General features: G+C 43.3%; 1 protein-coding gene across 4 annotated transcripts in view; it reads left to right on the top strand.

Moving 5' to 3' along the window:
- Positions 1–14,346, top strand: part of B3GLCT (beta 3-glucosyltransferase) — a 116,056-nt gene that overhangs the window by 16,726 nt on the left and 84,984 nt on the right. For all 4 annotated transcript variants that reach the window (XR_009346877.1, XM_059143958.1, XM_059143956.1 and 1 more), the window contains exons 3-4: positions 7,156–7,195; positions 12,773–12,882. Coding sequence is in view for 3 of the 4 variants with exons in the window: in XM_059143958.1 (XP_058999941.1) it covers positions 7,156–7,195; positions 12,773–12,882 (150 nt within the window). In the remaining variant the exon portion in view is untranslated. The remainder of the gene's footprint in view (positions 1–7,155; positions 7,196–12,772; positions 12,883–14,346) is intronic.

Below are 14,346 nucleotides of genomic sequence, written 5' to 3'. Positions count from 1 at the left end.
ACAATATTACTCAGTGCTCGGTGTACTTTTTTCTTTCTTTCTTTCTTTCTTTTTTAATATTTTATTTGAGAGGGCCCTAGGATTTTTGGAATGGTCAGTTAGCATTGGTCACCAGCTGTGTTATCCCCCTAACGTGAGAGTCCTTTGAAGCTGTGAAGCCAGGCATTGATTTCTCCTCTCTAGCTCTGAAAGTCCTCAATGGCATCTTCCAGTAGAAGGCTGTCTTGTCTACACTAGAAACCTGCTGTGGTGTGTAGCCGCTTTCATCACTATCGTAGCTGGACCTTCTGGGAGAACTTGCCGCAGCTTCTCCCCCAGCCCTTGCTGCTTCACCTTGTACCTTCTGTTACGGAGCTGGTTCTTTCCTTCAACCTCATGGACCAACCTTTGCAGCTTCAGACTTCTCTCTGCAGCTTCCTCACCTCTCTCAGCCCTCCCAGAATCACAGAGACCTAGGGCCTTGCTCTGGCTGGGCTTTGGCTTAAGGGAATACTGGGGCTGGTTTGCTCTCCCCAGACCACTCGAACTTTCTCCGTATCAGCAGAAAGGCTGTTTCGCTTTCTTATTTGTGTGTTCACTGAAGCGGCACTTTTAATTTCCTCTAAAAACTTTGTCTTCACATTCACAACTTGGCTAATGTTTGGTACAAGAGACCTAACTTTCAGCCTATCTAAGCTTTCAACATGCCTTCCTCGCTAAGCTTAACCGTTTTTAGTTTTTGATTTAAAGTGAGAGATGTGCAACTCTTGCTTTTACTTAAACACTTAGAGGCCACTGTAGGGTTACTAATTGACCTAATTTCAGTATTGTTGTGTCTTGGAATAGGGAGCCCAGAGAAGAGGGAGAGAGATGGGGGAACAGCCAGTTAGTGGAACAGTCAGAACACAGACACCTTTGTCATTGAAGTTTGCCATCTTTTATGGGTGCAGCTCGTGGCACCCCAGAGCAATTACAATAGTGAATCAAAGATAGCTGATTACAGATTATCATAACAAATGTAATCATAATGAAAAAATTTGAAATATTGTGAGAATCACCAAAATGTGACACAGAGACACAAAGTGAGCAAATGCTGTTGGAGGAAAAGGCACTGATAGACTTGCTGAATGCAGGGTTGTCACAGACCTTCGATTAGTAAAAAACACGGTATCTGCAAAGCATGATAAAGCAAAGCACAATAAAACGAGGCATGCCTGTACAGCAGAGAAAACTTAGCCGCTAAGAAGTTACGTGATTTGACTGAGGTTACTGGCAGTTAAAAGGCACCTGGGTGGCTCACTTGGTTAAGCAACTGCCTTTGGCTTGGGTCATGATCTGGGGAGTCCTGGAATGGAGCCAGGTATGGAGTTGGGGGCCTCCCTGCTCCACAGGGAATCTACTTCTCTCTCTCCCTCTGCCCATTCCCCCTGCTCCTGTGCTCTCTCTCATTCTGTGCTCTCTCTCTCTCAAATAAATAAATAAAATCTTAAAAAAAAATAAAAAGTGAAGTCAGAATCTCAATTTCCTGAATCCTTGAATTTTTCATACTGTAATTTTATATAGCTGTGTGCATTGTAATATGTGTGTGTATGTGTATGTGTGTTTGACAATAATAAAGCTCATTTGTAATGAATTTGAAGTGCTACCTAAGGGATAGTAATAGGGAATTAATTTGAATACAAATGAATTGAATTAATACAATTCATTTTGTATAATGAATTGAAAATTACAGCCTATACTTTCAAGCATAGGTTCTAACTCACATTCTCGAATAGGGTAATATATATGTATCTGTCTTCTGAAATATATATATATATATATATAAATATAAATAGAAACAAGGTGAGTCTTACATCTTCATGTCATTTTTCACACAAAGGTATTAAAATCCTTGAAAAATATCCCATTTGTGCTTAGGCCACGGAGCCAAAAAAGCCGTTGATCCCTTGAGGAGAGGTAGTAATAAAATGTCTACTGTGGACCATACCTGAGACTGGGAGCTGGAGAAGAATTCATTTGCAAGGTCACCGTAAGTCTGTAGATGAACCTGGACATGGGAGTTAAGGCTCTTACCAACAACCACGTTAACTTGGGATTATCATTAGTTGATCACCCTTGGCAGAACTGATCAGGACCTGCCCCACCAGCTTGCTCAGAAGCAGCTGCCTTCCTTCCCCCTCAGCTCACTGCTTGCTTTATTCAGGGGTGGCAGAGTTGGGGGGCACTTTCTGGAATGCAGGCGGCCCTGCTTAGGGCTGGGGGCCTGCCCCACACATCAGGGCCTCTGGTGGCTTCACGTCTGAATTCTGGGTGCTCGCCCTATTGTATCTCCTGGGGCCTGACCTCTGGGCCTAGGCTCCTCTTCTAGGTTCCTGGACTAGAACCAGGTTTCTGATCTAGTGCAGTTTTCAGGGGAGCCTGCCCACCTAGCCTCGTGCTCCAGGCCACAGCACCCCCTCAGCTCTGGTGCCCCCCTCAGCCGTGGCCACATATCTGCCTCAACCTGTAGTCTTGCCCAGATTTACCCCCTGTGGTAACTTATGATATTGTATCCTGTGTGATGTAGGGGTAGAGTTGGACACTGTGGTTCATGTCCCTCCTCCAACACTGATAGGCTGTGGGACTTACTGACCCTTTCTGCTTCAGCTTCCTCATGTAGGAGATGGGGTAATAGGACCTATATCAAAGAGCTGTTTTGAAGATTGTGTGTGTGTGTGTGTGTGTGTCCACCACTTAAAAGAGTGACGGACCCTATTTATTTATTATGTTAGTCACCATTATTATGTTAGTCACTAACATTTATTATGTTAGTCATCATTAGTTTTTGGTGTAGTGTTCCATGATTCATTGTTTGCATATAACACCCAGTGCTCTTGTAATACGTGCCCTCCTTAATAGCCATCATTGGGCTCAACCATTTCCCCCAACCCCCTCCCCTCTAAAACTGTGTTTCTCAGGGTCCACTGTCTCTCACAAATAGTCTCCCCCTCTGGTTTCATTTTTCCTTTCCTTCTTCTAATGTCTTCCATGCTATTCCTTATGTTCCACACATAAGTGAAACTGTGTGATAATGGACTTTATCTGCTTGACTTATTTCACTTAGCATAATCTCCTCCAGTCCCATCGATGTTGATGCCAAAGTTGGGTGTTTATCTTTTCCACTGGCTCAGTAATATTCCATTGTATATACAGACCACATCTTTTTTTTTTTTTTTAATAAGATTTTATTTGACAGAAATCACAAGTAGGCAGAGAGAAAGGAAGGGAAGCAGGCTCTCTGCTGAGCAGAGAGCCCGACTCTGGGCTCGATCCCAGGACCCTGGGATCATGACCTGAGCTAAAGACAGAGGCTTTAACTCACTGAGCCACCCAGGCACCCTGGACCACATCTTCTTCACCCTTTCGTCTGTTGAAGGGCATCTCGGCTCTTTCTACAGTTTGGCTATTTGTGGACATTACTGCTATGAACATTGGGGTGCACATGGCCCTTCTTTTCACTACGTCTGTATCTTTGGGATAAGTACCCCATAGTGCAGTTGCATGGTCATAGGGTAGCTCTATTTTTAATTTTTGAGGAAACTCCACGCTGTTTTCCAAAGTAGCTGCACCAACTTGCATTCCCACCAACAGTGTAAGAGTGTTCCCCTTTCTCCACATCCTCTCCAACACATGTTGTCTCTTGTCTTGTTAATTTTGGCCATTCTAATTGGTGTAAGGTGGTATCTCAGTGTGGTTTTGATTTGAATTTCCCTGATGGCTAATGATGATGAAAATTTTTTTCATGTGTCTGTTAGCCATTTGTATGTCTTCTTTGGAGAAGTGTCTGTTCATGTCCTTTGCCCATTTTTTGACTTGATTCTTTGTTTTTTGGGTGTTGAGTTTAAGAAGTTCTTTATGGATCTTGGGCATCAACCCTTTTTCTGTAGAGTCATTTGCTAGTATCTTCTCCCATTCCATGGGTTGCCTTTCTGTTTTGTTGACTGTTTCCTTTGCTGTCCAGACCCTATTTAAATGTGTACCTGATATGACAGCAAGAGATACCTTATACAGCCTTTCAGATGGAACATTAAGTCAAAATAAAAACAGGAACCATTGACCTTACCACTTTTGTCCGTTAAATTTCTTTTATGGTGTTAGTTGACTTCATATGAAGTAGATGTTCATGATGATAAAGATTAATAGTTAACAACTAGTGAGCATTTTCTTTGGGCAGATGATATGCTCAACGTTATATTACCTAATGAAGTTATCACAATGACCCTGTAATGTAGGTCTTGTAATTATTCTTCTTGTTTACAGATGAGAAACTGAGGCCTGAACTAGTAAGTGGTAGGGGCAAAATTAAAACAAAGGACCAGCTTTTAGCTGAGTCCACTGATGAACACATTCTGACCAATTCACTTCATTCAACATCTAGGGGATGGCAGTTGTTTGCAAGTGGGTACAAGATGCCATTTTACTTCTCTTCTTAGAAGATTTCCTATGAGATTCTTTGGAGGATGTTTTATCTTTTCATGAAGGCTTTGTAAATGAGGCAATACACATGTGGATTGCACATGTTCATATCTATCGTGTCTTCACAAATAAAACCTACACCAAAGGGTGACTTGGATTTGTCTCTTCCCAGCCAGGGTAGGAGCTGCCTGTGGGGTAGATACATTAGTAAGAAACTGCTTTCCTATCTGAATAGCAATTCAGTTGACTTACAAAACTTTAACAGTGAGCTCATTTTGACTGATACTGATAGTCAGTGTAAGAAACATGTGGCAGCAGAGATAATAAAACGAACCACGTGTTTCTTCTTAGGAAGAGCTAAGCCTTTTCACGAGGAAAGCTGGAGACAGAATTTTAAATGTCCTGTCAATTCGTTCATTTAGTCTAATTTTCTTTCTCAAAGGGGAAATTGCTCAAGACCGTTTTCGTTCCATTCAGTTCATTTAATGCGGTCGTTCTGGGATGTTTTATTTTTACAGTTTACAAATCGAGCCATTCGAAATGGTTAATCATTTCCGAGCTATTGTTTTCAGCCAGTTGGAACCGCAAAGCTTAATAACAAATGGAAAGATGTGTAATTTTGGTTGATTTTCTTTGGTTTCACAAAGAGATGTGGTAGGACGTCCAGTTGGTTTCCAGCTTAAGGTAGTCAGGAAACACTGAGTTCAGGGGTTTTTTTTGGTTTTGGTTTTGTTTTGTTTTAAATATTTTAGCTTATGGCTACAGGTGATTTTTGTTGTGGGTGTCACTTGGAGCTCACTCTTAAGCGTGCTTTCTTCTGGTACATGTTTTCCGGAGAATATGCCTCTGGAAGACAGGGCATGCATTATCCCACGGGTGGAAAAAAAGGAACATGGGGAAGAACTCAGAAGACCTGGATTTTCATCCTGGTTCTGTGGCTAGAATGACTGTTGGACTTCCAGCAAATCCTTTACCTGTTCTGAGCCTCCATTTTCTCATTTGTAAAGTGGAGTGTTGGGTTGGATCATCTCTCTCTCTCTCTCTTTTAAAATTATGATAAAATACACATAACATAAAATTTACCATCGTAAACAGTTCTAAGGGTACAGATCAGCAGTAGTAGGGATATTCCTACTCTCCTGCAGACAATCTCCAGGACTCTTTCCATCTCACAAAACTAAAAATGTCCCCAGTAAACAGCTCTCTGTTCCCCATCCCTGGTCCCTGGTAACCACCCTTCTACTTTCCATTTCTATGAATCAGACAACACTGTCAGTGGAATTGTACAGTATTTGCCTTTTTGTGTCTGGCTGATTGCATTTAGCGTCATGTCCTCAAGGTACCTTGGCGTAGCATGTGCCACAATGTCCTTCCTTATTAAAGCTGAATAGTATTCCACTGTGTGTATACACAGTATTTTCTTTACCCACGCCAATGCTGTTTGTAAATCTAAACTTGGAAATTTTCTACCATCCTTATCTACTGGCCAAAGCTGTGGCCTTGAAAGGAGCGGGCAGCTTGATCAAGGGATGGGCAGCAGGTTAGGGGTGAATGCTGATGGGCATTTCTGGTTCTGAGGCCAGCGCTGCTTCCCCGAGGGCAGGCTGTGCTCCTGACCAGCGGTGGCGTTCAGAGCATGGGAGATGCAGTGATTCCATATGTGCTAACTTACAATGATGACCCAGCTTTGGTTTAGCACAGTTAGAGAAGCAGCGCAGCATTCCAGTATTTTTTAGTGGGCTTTTCCGAAAAGTCCGTGTTTTATCAGGACTAAGTCAAGTGTCACTTGGTCCCGAGGCATAACAAAGTGGTACCCAAACATGGGGTTCTCCTCCACTCAGTGGTATTTCTATTCTTGAGACAAAGATAATTGCAGGAAATGCTGCAGAAGATAGACACTGTCCTGTGTTTCCCTCTCCGCCCTCCCTCTCTTTTGTCACGGCCCCTTTGGCATTCCGAGACTCCTTCTTTTTCTGGCTGTATCTTGGCTTTTAAGCTGTTCCCAGTTTTGTTGGTAAAGGCTCACCAGTGCATTTCTCCTTGCAGTCTGTGAAGAAAATTGAAGGATATTTGCCACTATCCAATTGTTATAATTATAGTGAATGGCAGTTGAAAGCAGAAAAGGGCAATTAGAGAGAAAATTCCTTCCTTGTCTGCCAGAGAAGACTGAACATGGCAGAGGTAGCTGCTGACACTTTGCTCTTTGTCAGAGAAATTGTTTACGAGCCCTCCCCCGGTCCACCTAGGCTCAGGATCAGGATTAGGACCAGGTGTTTCTGTGCACACGTCTGGATTTCTGTGTCCAGAGCTCTAAAGCTCTGAAAGGCCCCTTCTGTGCTCACGAACTGCTGGCTGATTGCCTTCTTGGGTCCCGCTGAGGCCCCCAGTGCTGCTCCTCGGGTGGAAGAGAATGTGGTGGTGATGTTCTAGATGCTGGTATGTCCGAGCCCACAAGGTGATAAATCCCATAGTTAGTGGGGCTCATCGTCGTGAACCACGCGCTGGCAGCGTTGAGACTGCCTCTGTTTTGTGGGCCATGCTATGGGATTCGCGGGATTTTTAAATGAACTCTCCCCAGAACATTATGAACCAGTTAAGCCTTAGCAATCCTCTTTGCCGTCTTGCCCCAAATGTTACTGTGTACCGTGCTTATTTTTTTGGTGTTTTGCTAGCCTTGTGATGTGGGGAGATTTATCTTTTTCTCTTTTATCCAAAATACAGAATTTGGAGAAAAGTGGTGTCTCAAGGACAAGTGACATAGGTAAGTAATGATTTTTTTTTTTAACTTATGAGTATGTACCCAGGTATATTTCTTGTAAATTATATTTCAGTGAAATGAATTCTCTTCCTGATTTTCTTTATAAGGTCAGTACTGCTGTGCAAATGTTCTGTCTTGGGCCTGGGCCCACATCTACCCTCACGCAGACCCGAGGAGAACACTTTTCGCATCAACAGAGTGACATGTGATTTGTACTGGGAACAACAGCCATTATGTTAGATTGAATTCCCTTGACCCTTGTTTACTGAGTTTCCAGTAAGGGTGGAAGATTGGGCCAGGTGAACACTGAGGGGGCGATGGGGACAGTAAGACAGAGTCTCTGTCATCCGAGGCCCACACTTCGTGGAAGAGAAGGACTCCCCTTGGCCTGGGGCCCGATTTTCCACTTGCTGACTTGCAGACACTGCTTTCCCCATGGGTCAGCTTACCCACCACACGCCAAACCCGTCCTGAGAACGCTGGTGCAGAAGCAGCTACTCGCATTGTTATGGACACCCCTGCCCCCGTCACGGCCCCTGTGTACCCTTACTTGTCCCCCACTTCAGTGTACTGTGAGCATCTTCAGAAATGTGACCATGACGTCACAGTTGTCGTTGCTGCTTTCTGGCATTGTGAGAAATAGGTCCCCGTATGGTGACAAGAGGACAGAGAAGACCGACATCTATGTGAACTTTGTCGATGTTGGTGGTCCCAGGGTAGGCCGTGGGGACCGAGGTAGACTCTGGACAGGAGAGAAAGGGCACACTTTCCTTTCTAGGCCTTTCTTTCACAGGCCTGGGCTCTGCAGAGTCGGGAAGGCAGGAGAGGAGCCCTGGGTGGCCTGTGCTGGGGTCCCGGGCATGCATGCCGTCAGCTCTGAGACTGGCATATTGAAGGAGCCTCGTTAGTTCAGTGCTTTCTCTTCTATATGTTATGACACCCTGGATGACTAGCCACTTCTCCCTTTGTGGAGATGTTCTTCCTGCTGCCAACACTTGTGGGTTTGGGCATTTGTTTTTGTATTTATTTTATGAAATTTGATGAGGCTCCTGGGGCTCCTTATAGAACATGATTATTATTTTTTATTTTTAGGGTTGGGAGGGTAGGGGGGAAGGGAGAGAGAGAATCTTAAGCAGGCTCATGTCAGCATGGAGCCTGATGTGGGGCTCGATCTCATGACCCTGAGGGATCATGACCTGAGCGAAAATCAAGAGTGGGACGCTTAACTGACTGAGCCACCCAGGTGCCCTGAAAATCTGAAGATGGTTGTTAAATGAACTAATGTCACTAGTCTAGGATATGGGCTTGAAAGAACCAAGGGGAAGTTACCTGGGTAAGTAAATCAGCACTCCTGCGATTACAAATGGCAAATCTAGTGATAGGTGCTTTGGTATCGGCCTATCCAAAAAGACCTCGGGGCCTTATTTGCCACAGTGTCAACCTGAGTCTGCAGGCTTGGGGGCGTTGGGGGGTGGACTGCAAAAGCAGCCCCCCAGGAGAATCAGAGTCTCTCCACACTCAGGGTGAGGTGGCCTTTTTCCTGTTTCGGCTCACTGCCTGGTCAGGAGATGCATGGGTGACAGTTACTCTCACCCAGTAGAATACAACTGGAGTGGCTCTTCATGCACGTGTGTGTGTGCGTATTTATCCCTCAGCCTAAACTCCTGAGTCCGCTTGCTGTTCGGCTTTTATCAGAAGAGCTGCACGCTGATTGCTCATCAGAGAGACAGCGGCAGGATGGAGTCTGTGTTTTTACATTACCTCTGTCCCCGAGGGATTAGTGCTTAGTAGACTAATTTCTTATCAGAGAAATAGACTAATTTCTATTAGTCTATTTAGTCTATTAGTCTAAATAGAGAACCTTTGATTTCTTTTTCCTTCAAAGAATTACTATTTCTCCTTCAGGGGTCTTTTCTAGGGACCTTCTTGGTTCCATCACCTTTCCTTAATGCTCTGCAGCTTACCATTGGCCTCAGACCCACACAGGTTCTTTCCCGGTCTTGAGTGATTTATCTTCCTCTTGTGGCCCATCGCACCCTTCATTGTCGTCAGGCACTCGGTGTACGACCCCTTTATTCCTCTTTCGCCTCATCACCAGTAACTGCCCGATTTGCACCCTATTTCTCAGCCATTCCCAGCTGTTACCGTTTTCAGGGCCCTAATTCCACATGCTCTCCCAGACGTCACTGCCCTCTCTGTTGAGAAGCTTCTCCCACCTCTTCTGTGGCATCCCCAGGACATAGGATCCTCATCGCTTTCTGTGGAGGCCCCACTCTGTGGGGTCCTGGATGGCTCCATGGCCCTTCCCCTGTTTGAAAGCTATTACTCTAAAGATGCACTCTTAGTGTGCACTTAAATCCTTCATGGTCTGATCTGGCTGAGGTAGCCTCCTCCTCTAGCTTCATCGCTGACTGTTCCCTTCATCTTTTTCTCTCAAGTACCTGACAGACTCCCCGGTCACCAACTCCTGATGCTGCAGAGAGAAGGCAGGCTGTGGGCTCTGTGATAACCCTGCTTCCTTCTCCGCCTCTGATCTGCCACCCTCTCTGCCTGGGTCTGCAGAAAATTGCAGCATTTTAAAGGAAAGGCAGGAAATGCCCCTTTCCAGAAGGTCTGCTTGCACTTGCTCTCCCCCCTCCCCCACCCCGTGCTCCCGTAGTTCCCCACTTGGCTCTGTACTGTAATGGCTGTCTTATTACCTTGGCTCGGGCTCGCTATTGCTGGGACTGTGCTTCCCTCTCTCAGCACGCCAGAACCTTGCCCTCAGTACAGACTTAGGCACATTTGCTGGATGAGTGCCCAGAGCACGTGTGATCAAGGATAAGAAGGAAGGTGGTTTCCTAGTAGCAGAAAAAACAAACACAACCCACAGCATGTGACTCAGGTGCAAGCAAAGGAGAAGGATTCACTTTTTTCTTCTTGCAAACCCTCTTTCCCATGTGAAAGGACTGTTGTCTTTGTGGGAGCAGTGGGAATTTTGCTGATCTGGTAGAAGAAAAGGCAGGAGTTGATTACTGCAGTATTAACCTTTTGACAGATGGATTTGCTCTTTTAAAAATCCTCTTATGAATTATTTTGAACATAGGGGAAGCCACAAAGAGTGATACAATGAACATCCAGTTTAAGAAGTAAAACATTCCTGATGTAGCGGGAGCCTTATAATGTAGTCTTGATTTGGTGTTCTCATGTAATCTTTTATATTTTCTGATCACATGTGATATATCCATCTTATATATATTTGTGCATATCTTTTCACAAACCTTTGATTTATATGGTTATTCCTTTGAAGCTTGCTTTTGTTTTTCAGTCTGTAGGATTCACCTATAATGTCTATCTGGGATGATGCCTCAAGTACATGTTCATTTTCATTGCTGCATAGTATTCTAGTTGGTTTATCTTATTAGTGGGTATTGGAGTTGCTTCAAATTTTTTCCTTTTACACAATCCTGCTGTGAGCACTATTATTCTATATCCTTGTTTATGCATATGCAAGTTTCTCAAGGATGATTAGTAGGAGTGGAGTTTCTGGGTTGTTGGGAATGTGCATCTTCAGCTTTTTTTTTGCAAAATTTTGCAAAAATTTTTCTCTGAAGTTTATCTCATTTTTAACAAAAGTAAGTCTTTATAACTCCTCTTTTGATATATCACTTACATTAATGTTTCAATACAGTAGAACAAATACTACATTTCAGTTGAAACATGAGATACTTGTACAAGTCTTATCTGTATGTCCTACTTATAAAGCCAAGAAGCTGATTTGAAATAGAGGTAGGTATGTGGAATGTTCATATTTATATAAACCCCCAAAGGAAAAGAATTAGGTCATATTCAATAGCTTGTTGAACATTTCCCTTTAAATTTTTTATTGAGTTTTAACCAAAGAGCATTTGGGGTTATTTTTAGGATCTAGATGGCTCACTGTGGAGCTATTTGCTGTATGAATATTTGAGTGATTGAATAAATGAATGGAACTATAGAACTGAACATGAAAACAATAAAATATATGGGATAAAATTAAAACCAAATTATGTCTCTGAGTCGAGGTGTTAAAAGGAAAGGCACATGGTGGGGGGGTTGGTCCCCATATTTATTGCTATAAGGTGACTGGAGGCTGCAATTTATGTGAGGTCTGCCTTTTGCCAACGCCCCTTTCTGGGCACAGGGCAGTGACCCTAGGGCTGTTTCTATCCGTTGCCTTATTGCAAACTCAGAACCTAATGTGCTTCTCCGTTGTGGGACCAAGCAACCATCTTTGCTGGCAAGACCTCCAATTGTCTTCCCTGATCAGGTGGGCCTAACATTCAAGGGTTTGCTCTGTGCTCGTCATTGCAAGAAAACTGGCCACCCTGAAGCGAGAGTCTAGGGGGCTGGCAAACACTGCCAGTGTTGTTGTAGATTGGCTTGTATGCCACACTTCTTGTGAGGCTCCTGTGGAATAGTGGCTGTTTTCCTGGAGATAACATGTAATTCTGGCCAGGAGCCCTGTGAAGTAGAGTAGAGATTATGGAGTTATTTATTTGCAAGCTCTTGTGACCTGATGGGACAGAAGTCGTCACTGTTGATTGTCACCTTAAAGACCCATCCAAAACATTTTTGATGTGGTGTTATTAGTTTGCTAGGTTTGCTGAAACAAAATGCCACAAATTGTGTGGCTTAAAAATGGAAATTCAGGGACGCCTGGGTGGCTCAGTTGGTTAAGCAGCTGCCTTCGGCTCAGGTCATGATCCCAGCGTCCTGGGATCGAGTCCCACATCGGGCTCCTTGCTCAGCAGGGAGCCTGCTTCTCCCTCTGCCTCTGCCTGCCATTCTGTCTGCCTGTGCTCGCTCTCTCCCCCTCTCTCTCTGATAAATAAATAAAATCTTTAAAAAAAAAAATGGAAATGCATCTCACAGTTCTGAAGGGGGGATGTCTGAGCCCAAGGTGTGGGCAGGGTTGGTTTCTTCTGAGGCCTTTCTCTGTGACTTGTAGAAGGCTGTCTTCTCGCAGGGGCTTCACATCATCTTCCCTCTGTGTATCTGCGTCCAGATTTCCTCTTTGTGTAAGGACACCAAATATACTGGCTTAGGTCCCCCACCAACAACCACACTTTAACTTGAGTGCCTCTTTGTAAAGACTCGGTTCCAAGTAAGGTCACATTCGGAGGTCCTGGAGGGTTGGACTTGAACCTGTGGTGTTTGAGGGATGCCCTTCAACCCATAACAAGCCACGGTGCAAGGTAGGGTTATGTGTGACTCATTAGAAGGCTAGTGGCAAGCAAGATTTTCAGCTACCGGGGAAGCTAGTGTTGTCGACGTTTTCCTACTTTCTCACATTTACCAGTTGTGCTTTCGACAGACGCAGGAGCAGGTGCACATTTGTTACTGCAGATTTGATGGAGTACAGTGAGCTTATTTGCTAACTTCTAGGAAGGATGTTTCAGAGATCAGTTCAAAAAGAGATTTTTGTCGCTATGATTACATTTAAATGGATTTTTTTATGGCCCGAAGGCTTGCCTTGCAGCTTTTCTTTTTTAAACTTGCTTTTAAGTTTATTTCAGTTGTTGAAAAATAAATACCTGAAATCTTTTTTTTTGGTTCTAGATTTAAAAGGAATTGTATTTGTCATCCAGAGTCAAAGTAATTCTTTTCATGCAAAGAGAGCAGAACAGTTAAAAAAAAGCATCTTAAAACAAGCGGCAAATCTTACACAGGTATGTAGTGATGGCTGGGATGTCTGCTAGTTACTTGTTTGTTGTTGCTTTCATTTTTTCCAGAGTACTCCATATGTAGAGAATCCATTTTATTTAGATAGGAGTAACTCTTCTGACTTGTTTTGTTTATTTAATATCAACTTGTTTAAAATGTTCTTATTAATTCCGGATGCTCAAAGTCTCACTTTCTAAGTTCTTATTTTTTTAAATTTAAGAGACTTGCATAATTGTGTAGGACTATTGTGGTTTTGTCATAAAGTGTGATAAAAAGAAGTGGAAGGAATAACATTATAAAAGCAGGGCTTAAAATAGCAGGGATAATTAATATTCAAAATTTTAGTACCAGGTTCTTAGGCAATTTTCATGTTGAAATAACATTTTCATTAACCTTAGTGTTTCCTCCATGAGTCTCTTAATCTGTTTTTTAATTGGATATCATTAATTGAACTTTTGGGTTGATTTGTAATGCAGTATCCAAGAAGGATTATGGAGAGAAAGATCGACACATGCAGGTACATATTTTAATAATGTTTAAAATAGGCATGAACTGAATCTAAAGCTGCTATGAATAATGCTGGAGGTTTGGGTAAAGGAAGATCTACCTTCTTGTCTTGCTATAGAGATGCTTTCTTTAGCGGAGCAAAAAACATTCCGCCAACCCTGCTCACTACACTGCCTTGCTGTGGCCTTCAAGACACACATGCTTGTCTATAGATGAAGGCCATCCCGCAGCTCTGTTGGCAAGAACTCTTTGACAGGAGATGTGTGTCTCTGATGGATTGCTTTCTTTCTGTTGGTGGGTACTGGGAAATAAAGGATTGTAAATAGCCATGGACAAATTAGCCTTAATGGTATTCAAGGCTGAGATAGTGCTGAGCATAAGGTTTAGTTGTGCTTAACCTTTAAATGCTTTACCTATAAAATTCATCCAACCTCCCAGCATCCTTATAAGGACAGGTCCTTGCCTCCCCTCCTTGGAGCGTCACAGCTTCTCAAGGGAAAGGAAAGACTAGCATGCTAGAGACAGATTGTTTTTTGGTAATTGGAGATAGACGCTGGTGATGAGTTTAAAATACTTCTTTGTTTGGTTATGCTGAGTGAAATAAGTCAAGCGGAGAGAGTCAATTATCATATGGTTTCACTTATTTGCGGAGCATAACAAATAGCATGGAGGACAAGGGGAGTTAGAGAGGAGAAGGGAGCTGGGGTAAATTGGAAGGGGAGGTGAGCCATGAGAGACTATGGACTCTGAAAAACAATCTGAGGGGTTTGAAGCAGCAGGGGGGTGGGAGGTTGGGGGAACCAGGTGGTGGGTATTAGAGAGGGCACGGATTGCATGGAGTACTGGGTGTGGTGCAAAAACAAGGAATACTGTTATGCTGAAAATTAAAAAAAAAAAGAATAGAGACATTATAATATTTTTCTGATATTAAAGTCATTGAAAGAATAAAAAAAAAATACTTC

The sequence above is a fragment of the Mustela lutreola genome, chromosome 13, assembly GCF_030435805.1.
Source record: "Mustela lutreola isolate mMusLut2 chromosome 13, mMusLut2.pri, whole genome shotgun sequence".
NCBI lineage: Eukaryota > Metazoa > Chordata > Mammalia > Carnivora > Mustelidae > Mustela > Mustela lutreola.
This window is presented reverse-complemented; position numbering and strand designations above follow the sequence as displayed.